The sequence below is a fragment of the Lemur catta genome, chromosome 1, assembly GCF_020740605.2.
Source record: "Lemur catta isolate mLemCat1 chromosome 1, mLemCat1.pri, whole genome shotgun sequence".
NCBI lineage: Eukaryota > Metazoa > Chordata > Mammalia > Primates > Lemuridae > Lemur > Lemur catta.
Window position 1 is genome coordinate 31,841,865 of NC_059128.1, and position 14,334 is coordinate 31,856,198.

Below are 14,334 nucleotides of genomic sequence, written 5' to 3' on the forward strand. Positions count from 1 at the left end.
GGCTTAAGCGATTCTACTGCCTCAGCCTCCCGAGTAGCTGGGACTACAGGCGTGCGCCACCATGCCCGGCTAATTTTTTCTATATATATTTTTAGTTGTCCAGATAATTTTTATTTCTATTTTTAGTAGAGATGGGGTCTCGTTCAGGCTGGTCTCGAACTCCTGACCTCCAGCGATCCACCTGTCTCAGCCTCCCAGAGGGCTAGGATTACAGGCGTGAGCCACTGCGCCCGGCCACACAGTGCTTTCTTAACGTAGCTTTTCAATGAACTGCACAGGAAAGAATTCCTTTTGGATTCTCCTCATATTTGTTTCAGGAATGTATTGCAAATGGTAGATGAAATCTGATGGTGACTATCTGAGACATGTAAATTTTTAGTTCAAATAGGGTAACTGGGAATTAAATGATATCCTAACTCACCCAAAGATTCAATGATATAAAGAAAAAGCAATTCTTTTCCCACCTCCCCACCAAAATACTAAGTTTTTGTAGAGGTGAAAAATGTCATACTATACCTTGATTTCTTCTATTTCATCTGGTACTATCTTGTATGCTGATATAGTCCCACCCAACCTGAAATTAGGAGAAGAAAATACTCTCAAAACCAGCAATACTGTATTAAACATACGGAAGATTTCTGCCATTAGCATCAGAGTGCCACCAATAACTTCCCAATGTCCATCCCAATGATCATAGAGGAAAAACAACCATTTTGTGCTTACATTTTCCACTTATTAGTTTAAAAGATGTAGCTAATGAATCACTACTTGAAGAGGAAACTTTATGGTTAGATTTTTAACCATATCTAAACTCCTCTGATTGATAATTTTAATAATGCCAAACTGTCACTTTTACTGCTGGATTCTGTCATAACTAACATGCATCAGGAACTAATAGCAGAGATGGTATTTACTTTTTAAAAAAAAATTAACAAATTTTACTTTTTAGAGTAGTTTTAGGTTTATAGAAAAATTGAGCAGAAAGCACAGAATTCACATATCCTCTTCCTTCTCTCCTCCCCACTCTCCAATTAACCTTGTAATACAAATTAACATTTTGTATTGGTGTGGTACGTTTGCCACAACTGATGAGCCAATATTGATATTGCTTTTTTTAAAAAATAATTTAAACAGAGAGTCAGATTTATGTGTGTGTATAATACCGTCCAAGGGAAAGAGATGAGAATTTGGAAGTTACAAATAATTTAATCCCTAAGATATGTTCTTTGTCTTGAGGTAGTGATGCCATTATATGTCATGTTCACCTGTTTAAAATACTTTTTAGAAAACAACTAAGGTTTACATAACACCATGTGCCAGGCATATTATATATATTATCTAATTTAATTCTTACAACTGTCTATATTATAAAAATTTAGAAATTGAGGTACAGAAAGATTCAGTAATTTTTCTTAACTGAAGAAACTAGTAAGTAAAAGAATTGAGATGTACATAAGTATAAAATACATACCAGACTTTGAATACTTTGTATGAAAAAAATGAATTTTAAAATACTGATTATATGTTAAAATAACATTCTGGATATATTGAGTTAAATAAGAATATTATTAAAGTTAACTTCATTTGCTTTTTACCTTTTAAAATGTGGCTAACCAGAAAATTTTAAATTACATACAGGGTATCTGTGGCTTCCTTCTTATCATTATCAGGTACTCCAGGCTCTTAAGCTCCAAGATTCCCTACCTGCCTTTGCTCTTATATAGTGCTTACAAAGGAAACTTCTGATTTCATGAGTTTATAAGTATCTCAGTATCAGAAAAGGGAGTATCATACATAAGGCACTTAAGTATTCTAGATACTTTAGGATAACTCCTCTCCTCAATATAAGTTAATAAATATAATTTTGGTTTTCATTGACAAAAAAACTAAATCCAACCAAATATTTTTATTGGCTAACTATGCATTTAAACTCCTTAATATTTATTACCATTTATTTTTGCTAATGAAACTAGTGTTCAAATCTTGTTTTGAGAATGATTTCGTAGACCTAATGTGCTATGATTAAAACTAGAAACAGTAATGAATTTTAACTTAAATTTAACTTAAATTTTAACTTCATATAAGGTATACCAGTGATGTAGCATATAAGACCATAGTAAGATAACTCTGTATGATCAAGTAGCTGAATATGAAAGAAACTTGGAAAGCTTCATATTATGCTAAATATAGAATTGAGAAAGGGGATGAAAGCTGATATAAACATCAGAAAAAAAAATCCCAGAAAACAGAAATAATTTAGTAAAAAACTAAAGGAAACAACTGTGTCATACGTGTTATAACAAGAAAAAACTGTAAGAATAAACTTATTTCAACCACTTGTTTTCTCTGTCCCCTGACTACAACCAAAATAATGGTAACTTTTTGACCTTTGATCTGATTCCTGAAGATGACATTTCTATTTTCATGACATTATCAAAGACAGACAGATTTCAAATACCTGTAAGTTTAACACACTATCAGTATTCAATAGTTACTGCATTCTGGCCTAAATAATAAAATAACCCACTCCAAATTTCATGTTCTTTCCATTACCCTACACTATCCTCACTGTTGAACAAGGAATTAACTTTAGAGTTCTATTTTACTCTAGTCAATGTATAAAAACAGTATTACTTTGGCAGCAATAGTGTTAGTAATAGTAGCAACACTACTACAAGTAGTATATTTAGCATTTACTTTCGTATAGCTGGCCTCAATGAATAGGAAGCATTCCCTTCTCTTCTATGTTTTGGAAGAGTTTAAGAAAGATTGGTGTTAATTCTTCTTGAAATGTTTGGTAAAATTCACCAGTGAAGTCACCTTTGCTTTGTTAGAAAGCTTTTGATTACTGAATAATTGTTCTATTTGTTACTGTTCTGTTGAAATTTTCTATTTCTTCTTGTGTCAATTTAGGTAAATTATTTGTTTCTAAAAATTTGCCCATTTCATCTAGATTATCTAATTTGTTGGCACACAATTGTTCATAGTATTCTCTCATAATCTTTTTTATTTCTATAAGGTCAGCAGTAATGTTCCTACTTTCATTTCTGATTTTGGTTTTTACATCTTCTCTGTTTTTTTCCTAAGTGAATCTGGCTAACATTTTGTCAATTTTGATGACTTTTTCAAAGAACCAACTTTTGGTTTTTATTACTCTCTTTATTGTTTTCCTATTCTCTATTTCACTTATTTCCACTCTAATGATTATTTCCTTACTTCCTTCCCTCCATTACTGCTTTCTACTTTGTTTAGCTGTTTTTTTTTCTTGTACTAAATCATTTTGACTCCCTTCTTATTTCCTTTTATGTATATCTTGTAGATATTTTCTTTGTGGTCATTATGGGGAATATATTTAATACCCTAAATTTATAACAATCTAGTTTGAATCGATACCAACTGAACTTCAGTAGCATACAAAAACTCTGCTCTTACATAGCTCCATTTGCCAGCTTTGGGTTTGCTTTCTCTTCTTTAGTTCTAGTTCATCAGGTGTAAGGTGTGGTTACTGATTTGAGATGCTTCCATTTATAGATATAAATTTCCCTCTGAGCATTGCTTTCAGTGCATTCCATAAGTTGTATATACATTGTGTTTTCATTTTCATTCATCCCAGTGTATTTTCTAATTACATTTGTGGTTTCTTCTTTAACCCCGTTACACATATTATGAAATTTCTAGTTTCCTTCTTTTGTCGATTTTTAGCTTCATTCCAATGTGGTTAGAGATGATACTTTGTATGATTTTTACCTTTTTAAATTTATTTGGACTTCCTTTTTCTGGCCTAACATCACCATCTATCCTGTAGAGTGTTCCATGCCTTCTTTTGTGTATTATCAGCAACTGGTAAAACTGAAACACGACTGCATTCGGCTCTCTTATTTTATTAAATGTGGTAATAAATTTATTTCTTTAATATAATTTCCTTTAAGAGACTTTTAATTATATGACTTTTCTGAATAAAATAATGTCATTATAATAAAAATAAAGAAATTTGTAGATGGTAATTATTGCCACTAGAGAGCAGAAAAAACTTTGGCCCAAGCTCATTTAGAAATAGTATAATAATGTTTTTAAAGGTAATTCAGAGTTGCTTAGAAATATTTTAATTTTCTGTTCTCATTCAAATCTGCTTGTTCTCCAGTTTTCCCAAATTACTGTTATAGTAAATATTAATTGATCAAGTAGCTCATGTCAAAAATGTAGAAATCTTCTTAGATATGTTCCTCTTTCTCAGTTCCTATAACAATTAGTGACTGAGTCATATTTCTACTTGCCTTACTTTATCTGGAAAATGCCTATTCCTACATTACCAGTTTCTTGCTTTAAGATTTTATAATTTCTAACCACAATTTTAATAGTATCTGCATCATGGCTGCTCAAGTCTGATCTTCCTAAAATGCAATTTTTATATAACAACTTTATTTTAATTAATGCGTAATACCTAAGAAGTTTGATGAGATAATTTCCTTTATAAACCTGATTCCTGGCTCCATTTCTTTTCTCATCCTTTCACAGTCCTTCTATGTTCTAGCCATGCTCAATTATCAGTAGTTTCATAAATGTATCAGGCAATCTCCTGCCTTTATGTTTTTATATTACCCTTATCCTGAATGTTCGTCACCTCACAAACTCCTAATCACCCTTCTGGGTTCAATATAACTCTCGCAAGGCTTATCTGAGCTCTGGAAGCACAAATAAGCACTTTGCCTACTGTGACTGAACGATACCTCACTCATATCTGCATTATAGCATTTGTCCCATTATTGTAATTATTTACTTAGATATATCCTCCATTAGATTATGACGGTACAGATATCATTTTAGTTACCTGTACCTGTCTAACACATAGTGAGTACTTACAACTTGGTAAATCAACATGTTTGGTGAATTAATAAATGATGTCAAGGGAGCTAAACATGAGAATTTTCAGTAAGATCTTCAGCAAATCTTTTGCCCAAAAGAAGCAGTATCTCTATTTTAATAATTTTAATAACAAATTTTTGGTACAAAATGTGATAGACATTGACTTCTTTTATAAAATAATTCCTAGATATCTTTTTTGGGGCAATGTTCCACTCTCAAAGCTTTCACTTTGACAGAAGAAGCAAGCATATGTTTACTGATTTCCATAAGACAAAATATTAATTCATACATTAAATCTTAATGAATTAGTCTTGCTTAGAACAGAGTGTTCTAAAAATATCTCCAAACTTGGCTTGATTCCTGCCATTTATAGTAGTTACCAGATATCATTTTAATGAACATTAAGTAACATTAATCTTATTTTTTTCCAGGAAGATCCTGTTGTCTAAATGATGCCAAAGATTTCAATCTCATTAGAAAGCTTCTAGTAAATACAAAACCAAGACTTCTAGCCTTACTTACCATACTCAATAAATTCTGTAAATGATTATTTTTGGTGCTTTCTATGGTTAAGGTCCTGTGGTATACCATAAAGCCCTAGCTTCCAATTCTAATTTCAAAAATCTAAAATTGTAATAAGAAATTATATCTCCCGATAATATGGTTTATCATTGGTTTGTTTTAAAATTTCATTTAACAATTTTAATATTAACAAAACAAATAAAATTATCAAGTCAAGAAACTAAGAAATTATATTTCTGTTATTGATTGATTTTAATGCTTCATTTAACAATTATTTCCTTCTCACAATATTTTTTGACTTATTAAGTCAAAATGAAGTCACTTGAATGATACAAAATCACCAAGTGCCTCAAATAAATGACACCTTTTTTTATAATGTCAATAAAAAACAAAAATAAAAACAAAATCTTCCCCTACAAAGAAATTACTGAGCAATGTTTATGTTAAACCATAATCTGCCACACATAATATAAAATGCTAATGTATGTATTCATATCAATCTTTCAAAATGTGGTCTCTTAGGGGAAACAGTCTATTAATATAAACCAACTGTCCTCTAAGTTTTATTACCTTGAAAGACATTAAGAATGTATAGGTTTTAATGTCACAATTTCAGTGATGTTCAGAGAAAAGGCATGTTTTAAAGAAAAGGTATAGTATTTGAGCAAAGCTGGAGTTACTTTATAAAAGATAACAGCATTTGAGATTTTCATAAAGTATTATAAACCAAGTATACTTTTATGTCATTTTCAAATGTAGCTTCATTTTCTAAATGTGTTAAGTAAGAGAGAAAATTCTGCCCACCACAAAGTCTAACAGTAAAAGCAGGGCAAGCTACCTAAGTGGTCAAATGGGATTGTGGTCCATCCTGTGGTAACTATGGCTTGCCCCAAAGTAGCAGCAGTAGGGGTGCAAAAAGTACATAAATTCAAGATATATTCTGGAGGTTAAAATTAAAAGGAATTGATGATGGATTATACACTGAAAATTGGGAAGAAAGAAGAATAAAAAGTAAATCTAGGTTTCTGGCTTGAGACAGAGTGGAAAAGAAGCAGATTTGAAGGGGGGGTGATCACTTAAGTTGTTTATATGCTTTAGTTTTTTCACTAGAATGTAAATTCCTTGAGAACAGTATCCTAATTTAATTTTTGAAATCTATACAATTTCTAGGTTAATGTCATACAAGTACTAAATAGATGTCTGCTGAATGAGTAATTAAAGTGCAAACTCCAAATTGCATTGAGGTGTTAGCAGGTACTCTCCAATCCCAATCGTAAAGTTACATATACAAATGAGTTCAGGAAACCAACATGTTAAATCCCTTTGTTAAAGATAATCTTCGTAATTTTCATTAGCATATTAAAGGCCCTAGGAAATTTTGCCATAAGAAAATCTATTTAACTTTAAGCCAGTGTTATAAAAACACATTTAATTTTATTCATTCAACACATGTTAATTAAGCACCTACTATGAATTAGACATTATTCTAGCTGCTGGAGACAATTTAGGAAATAAAACAGAAAAAAATCTGTTCTCATGGAATTTACATTTTGGTATAGCGATAGAAAGGAGATGGACAATAAGCAAATAAAACATATAGTATGATAAGTGATAATAAATGTTATATGGAAAAATAAATCAGAAAAAAAGGAATAGGACATCTTAGAGAATTGCCAATTTTTTAAATATGAAGGCCAAGGAAGACTTTACCAAGATGATGACTTTTAAGTGAACACCTGAAAGAGGAAGAACTAGTCACATGGATATCTGAGAGAATATCATTTCAAGCAGAAGTAGAAAGTACAAAGGCCCTAAAGGCATGAATGTGCCTGGTGCCTATGAGAAATAAAGCAGCCTGGCCACTGAATCTGTGCATTTAACCACCACACTACACTGCTCACTCAGGGAATTACTATTGTTATTTTAGCAGCTTATGTGATAGCTCTGAAAGAATGAAAGTACTGAGAAATATACTTCTCAGTAATAATACACTAATACTTTGGAAATAAGAGATGCCCAATTAAGCAAAATAGAGCCTTTAAAAAAATCATCTATCTCATGACAATATGGGGCTTTACCTGTATCAATGAAGTGTACAGTCACAGAAAGATTGACAAACATGAAACATCAATTCAAACCATAAATACTTATAACGTATCATTTCAAACATGAATGTCAAGAATTCAGTAATTACTGGTGGTTAATTTAGCCAGGAGTGGTAGCTCATGCCTACAATCCTAGCACTCTGGGAGGCCTAGGTGGGAGGACTGCTTGAGGTCAGGAGTTCCAGACCAGCCTGAGCAAGAGACCCTGTCTCTACAAAAATAGAAAAATTAGCTGGGTGTGGTGGCATGCACATGGTAGTCCCAGCTACTGAGGAGGCTGAGGCAGGAAGATCGCTTGAGTCCAGGAGTTGGAAGTTGCAATGAACTATGATGATGCTACTGTACTCTAGCTGGGGCAACAGAATGAGACTCTGTCTCAGAAAAATAAAAATAAATAAATAAATAATAATTGATGGTTAATTTATTATCCTCAAAATCTTTAGTTATTAGTAAAACTGTGATGTGTAGAGATTATTGTCACACAAAAAGTCTGGCACATTATCAAAAGAAGTATGAAAAGAACATTCTCTCTAAAACATTGTTTAACAAACAGATACTTCTAAACAGAGAATGGAATCATGATTGTTGTGTTTCCCACCTGCATATTTGGCTCCATTTCATATTATTTCATTTGTTATGGTTTATTTGTGTACACTGAATGAATCAAAAGATCCAAAAGAGCACTACTGAAGTAGTCCTTCTTGTAATGCATTATTACTTTTTTCCTATTCTGTAAGAAAAAAACACTACTCTTGTTTATTGTACGTTCAAATGCATAAATGATCTAGATAAAACATGTACTAACACATTGCATTACTCAGGTTTTCAAAAACATAATTATTGTATCCCTAACATATAAGAAATACTATACAAGTGAGAAACAAGAAATCAAAAACAAAAGTAAAATTGGAAAATTCACAAATACATGCAAAGTAATCAACACACTCTTCTGTGCCAAAGAAGAAATCACAAAGGAAATTAAAAATATCTGAGATGAATAAAACAAAAACATAACATTCCAAATCAAAAGTAGTGCAAGGGCAGAGAAATCTATAGCTGTAAATGTTTGCATTAAAAAAAATTCTCAAATCAATAATTTCAATGTATACCTTAACAGACTAGTAAAAGAAGAGCAAACAAAACCCAAACTAGCAGAAGGAAGCAAATATTAGAGTGGAGATAAAAGCAATAGAAAATTGAAAACCAATAGAATCTACGAAACCAAAAGTTGGTTCTTTTAAAAGATCAACAAAATTGACAAACCTTTAGCTAGATGGACACTCCCATCCCTGAGAGAAAGGAGAGAGAAGAGAGAGAAAGAGAAAACTCAACTGTGTTTTTTCCACAAATTCCTATATTCCTCACCTCACCAATGTACTGTTCTCCAATGTTGCTCCCTTTTCCTTTGTTCTGCACCTCTCACTCCCCACACAAAATTTACCTGTACAACTACTATTAGTTCTTACACAATCAACTAAAGTAATAACTTTTTGCAAAAGTTTTCTCTTAACACCGTTCTACCTCCCCACTGCTCTCTCCCTACCGCTTTATTCTGCCACCTCTGGTTGATCTAGGTGAACTTTCTCTTTGTAGGAGACAGTAATGCTTAAGTGTAGGCAATGGAACTAGACTGGGTTTGAATCTTGACTCTACTATTTCTTAGGTTTAGGATCTTGGTTAAATTATTTCATACCTTGGTGCTCCTACATTTGTCATGTACAAAATGGTAATAAACATATCTCATAGAATTGTGTCACAAAGATTAAATGAGATATGTACTGACAAGAAAAATTGCTTACACCTACCAAATGCTTAATAAATGTTACCTACTATCATTTCTCTAGTATTTAGTAAATACTTCTAGTATAGCACTGTATTATAAATGTTTGTATGACTGTCCTTTTGACTGGATTGTACACATCATGAGGATAAAAATTTAGATATTCATGTCATTATTCTCAGCATCAAGCACAGTATTAATCTCATAGCATTTGCTTAAATATTTTGAAATTGTTCTTGTATATAATGTTCACAAATTATATAATAGATTCAGGATTAAATTAATATTCTAACTTCTGAAGAAAAACTCAGGATGTTGATATTTAAATTAGTTTTGGTACATATTATTGAAGGCATTATATAGATTTTTAAACTTTTTTGGCAGGCCATTTTTCCTGTGGTTTCTGGGATAATAGATATGTAACTACTTTGAAAAGTTGAAATAAGCATATAAAATATAAGACCTTATTATTTTCCGTATATGTAAGAATTTTCTTGGTATAGTCTCATTTCTTTTTTTTTTTTTTTATTTCAGCTCATCATGGGGGTACATAAGTTTAGGTCATATACATTGTCCATGTCCCGCCCATCCCCCCGAGTCAGAGTCCCAAGCGCGTCCGTTCTCATTCTCCAGACAGTGCGCCTGGCACTCATCATATAGTCATACCAACCCTTTTATATCTTTTAAGAACTCTTATATTTCTTTTTGGTTTAGTTCACTTTTGTCCTTTGTTCACTTTAATTAAATTAATAGTATATCTTGCAGTTAAGTCTGTTAAACTGTCAGCACCAAAATAAATTCAAAATGGTTTTAAAAAATAGAATTAACTTTATAGTCTTAAAGTTATAGTCAACGTAAAAATCTGTATTAAATATTCTTAGCCACCTTCCAGTCTTTAAAATAGCAGGAACACTGTGTGCACTAATCTATTTTTAATTTTAAAATGGTCCCCTTGAAAGCTAGACATTCTAATGTTTCCATATGAGATCTAGATGTTCCACTAGATCTCTAGTATCAAGAATGTCACTCATTTATACCTGTAGAAAAAAGGAGACCACATCATCTTCTTTTAAACATGTCATAAGTAAATTAACTACAGATTGGTTTTTTTATTCTTATTATAAACCACTTCCACATATCAAAAATTTTAAATTATAAAACATTTGAGAAACACAAAAGTATAAAGAATATGACAAACATCTTGTAACGACTACTAATATACCATTATTGATACAGTTGAAGGTCTCTGCATAGTCCTTTCTAATGACATAATCACACCTACTCCTAGACCCAGAGAAGGATTCATTATCCTATATTTGATTTGCATATTTTCTGTATAGACAAGGAACAAATAAGAGGGAGGGAAGACTAAAGAGGGAATGAGTGTAAGAAATGAGGAAAAGAGTTTAGTTTCACATGACTTTACTCTCTGATCCACATAAGTCCCCAACTGACACCACCAACTTTGTTAAATTCTCAAAAGACATCTATTTTGTCAACTTTCCTATATTTATTCTTGTATTGATATTAAGATCACTCACTACTCATCTATCATTTGTGATATCATCGCCTTTGGAAAACTTATAAAATATCTTAGAGTAGCTAAATCTACGGGTTCTGGAAGGGTATAAAACATGGCTGATTTTGTTTTACACTGTTATAGCACAGTGACTAGTACAAAGCAGGTGGCCAATCAAGGTTCACCTGTCTGTTCTTTTTCTCAAAGAAAACAAACAGATTTCTAAAAGATTATAAACAGTGGTTCTGATATCACATTATATTTTTAGTATCCTTGGTATACAGTAATTTAGGTTGATAATATTTTTAACTCATTTAAAGCATCTAAGTACTCTTTTCATATGTATTCAACTCTCTAACCATGACTGTCTTATTCTTTTAAAATGTTAATGGTTTTATTCATAAGAGGGCAGAAGAGAAAAGTTAAAATAAAAAGTCAAGGAATGCTTTTATTTTCATTACATTTTAAACTTATAATACTAATCCTCTATGATAAATAGTTATCTTTATTATATTTTAAATTTATGCTATTACAATAGATCTATTAATTTTTCCTGAAGATATAGTTACAAAAGTAATTATCTACAATTTTCCTTCACCTTTTGAAGTCCCAATATATTCTATGTTTAATTTTTTAGACATATTTCAAGTTTATACCATTTTTCGGGATTTATTTTTGGTTATCTAAGAATATTATATGGAAGTTAGAGCACAGAATCTATTATAGAGTCAGACTATCTGCATCAACACCTAAGCCCTGGTATTTATTAGCTGTGTAATGTTGGACAAGTTTTCTTAATTCCTCTTACTTCAGTTTCTTTATTCACAAAATGACAAAAATTACTATCATATAGGATTAACTACGTGAGTTAACCTATGTCAAGTTCATAGAATAGTACTTGGTACAGCTGTGGTCACTATTGGTTCTAGAACCCCCCTCCCTTGCAGACAGCAAAATCTGCAGATGTTCAGTTCCCTTATATAAAATGGCAAATATGCATATGACTTATGCATATCCTCCCATATAGTTTAAATCATCTCTAGATTACTTATGATACCTAATATAATCTAAATGGTATATAAATAGTTGTTTTACTGTACTGTTTTTTTATTTGTACTATTTTTTATTATTGTATTGTTATTTTTTATTGTTTGTGTGGTTTTTAATCCCAAATTTCATTTAACTGAGGTTGGTTGAATCTGCAGATGTGGAATCCATGGATAAGGAGGACTGACTGTATATAGTAAGTATGCAAATCATTTGTCTTTTCTTATGTCCTTTAGCCATAATTGGAACAGAGGACATTCTGATTTACATTGTTATATAATCTACGACAGAAAGACCAAAACAGTTTTGAAAAAATAAATGTAGCTATAACTTTTTTTTGAGATAGAGTGTCACTCTGTTGCCCAGGCTAGAGTGCCGTGGCGTCGGCCTAGCTCACAGCAACCTCAAACTCCTAGGCTCAAGCAATCCTCCTGCCTCAGCCTCCCGAGTAGCTGGGACTACAGGCATGTGCCACCATGCCCGGCTAATTTTTCTATATATATATTTTAGCTGTCCAGATCATTTCTTTCTATTTTTAGTAGAGACGGAGTTTCGCTCTTGCTCAGGCTGGTCTGGAACTCCTGAGCTCAAATGATCCGCCCGCCTCGGCCTCCCAGAGTGCTAGGATTACAGGCGTGAGCCACTGTGCCCAGCCAATGTAGCTATAATTTTAAAATATGGTCGGACCTTGATTCCTAAAAGCCTTTGATTGGGAACTCCCCTCCTTAACACTAGTGAATACAGTCAACCTCACTGAGGTTAAATAAGTACCTTTTCATCTTACTATTCTTTTTTGCACCACTTTGGTGAATGTGACAGTCATACTTTTGGAAAGTCTATGTTCCCACTTTATCTAGGAAGGAAAGAGAGGTGGAATTTATTAGGATTTTATAATGGGTACTGTCTTAGGCATTTTTACATATACTGTCTGTCTCAGCACTGCATCTGAGGCTCAGAAAGGTTAACCTGCTCAAAGATATAGACTGTTAGCAAACAGAAAGTTGTCTTTTACCTAGAACAGTATCATCCCAAAGCATGGACATTTTTACTATGTGATACTTTCCCGTATCACATGATAATTTTCTTAGAATTAAATTTTCATACATAAGTGATATTGTAAAGATATAACTGTTCTTAAGACTTTATACTATGGAAATCTAATTATCATTAGAAATACTGACTGTAATATATTCTTGATTTCAACCAACTTTCATATAGGTTGGTCACTGGAATACAATTGGTTTGTATTATTATGTCTTACATAATGCTTAAAGAGGAAGGCGTTTACAAAGGAGCACATTAGAAAATCTTTTAGAAACTTAAAGATTTTTTTTTTGAAGGAGATATTTACACACTCATGTTTCTTGTATTAATAGCATTCTTCACCAAAGCCATGAGGCAGAAGCAACTCTAATGTCTACTGACAGATGAATGGATACAGAACACATGATACATGCACACAAGGGAATATTATGCAGCCTTTAAAAGAAAGAACTCTTGTCACATGCTACCACACGGGTGAACCTTAAGGGTATTATGTTAAGCAAGATGTGCCAGTCACAAAAGGACAAATACCATAGGATTTGACTCACATGAAGTGTGCAACACAGTTAAGATCATAGACACATAAAGTACAAGGGTGATTTCCAAGGGCTAGGGTGGGAGGAAGGGTAGAATCAGTGTTCAATGGGTATTTTGTTTCAGTTTTGGCACATTATGGCCGCCTTCTCTTAGGTCTCTGGGCTGATGGAATTTTCCCTGTGATCACAGCTGAGTGGGTTGGATCAGGGTCACATGGCTGGGGTTGGGTCCACAGTGGACATCCCAGTTGGTGGACCTGTTACAAGGGCTCTAGTGGGCATGGATCTCTCCTAGTTCTTGGGTGGGCTGGACTGTTTCCTGGGCCTTGGTCCATAGGGCTGGTGCTGGATGAGGGTCCACTTTGGGGTCCACAGAGTATAGGCCTTTTACCAGGCACGTGGAATGGTTTGGCTTCCTCTGGGTCCTTTGGAGGGCTCCTACTGGGTGGATCCCTGGGCAGGCAGTACTGCCCCAGTCCCCCCCCCCGGAGGGACTAGCTGAGTCTCAGGCAATCACAGCAGATAAGCTCATGTCAATCACAGGCAGCAAACTGATCAGACCATGTTCAAATACCGCAAACCAAGCTGTAACCCATCAAGCTGTTTCCAACCTCACTTCCGTTTTCCACTATAAATGCTGCCTGCTCACGTTTCAGAGCACAGCTCTCCGAGTTTCTCCTGGTTTTGAGAATTGGCAAAACTACAAATCAGTTTCTGCTCAAATAAACTGTTTAATTTGTCTAAAAGGTTTCTTAACAATCCATTAGAGCTCTTTGCACATTAGTCATAGTTGTTTTAAATTGCTGGGCTGATAATTCCAAAATTCCTGCCTTGTCTGGTTCTGATGTTTGCAGTCTCTTTTCAAATTGTGTTTTTCACCTTTGGAGGTCTTATACTATTCTCCCCCTTGGCCAGACA

At 33.2% G+C, this 14,334-nt stretch overlaps 1 protein-coding gene across 3 annotated transcripts in view; it reads right to left on the bottom strand.

Annotated features, from left to right (window-relative positions):
• Positions 1-14,334, bottom strand: part of GPHN (gephyrin) — a 535,238-nt gene that overhangs the window by 338,484 nt on the left and 182,420 nt on the right. For all 3 annotated transcript variants that reach the window (XM_045565470.1, XM_045565461.1, XM_045565478.1), the window contains exon 3: positions 517-574. In XM_045565470.1, coding sequence (XP_045421426.1) covers positions 517-574 — 58 coding nt within the window. The remainder of the gene's footprint in view (positions 1-516; positions 575-14,334) is intronic.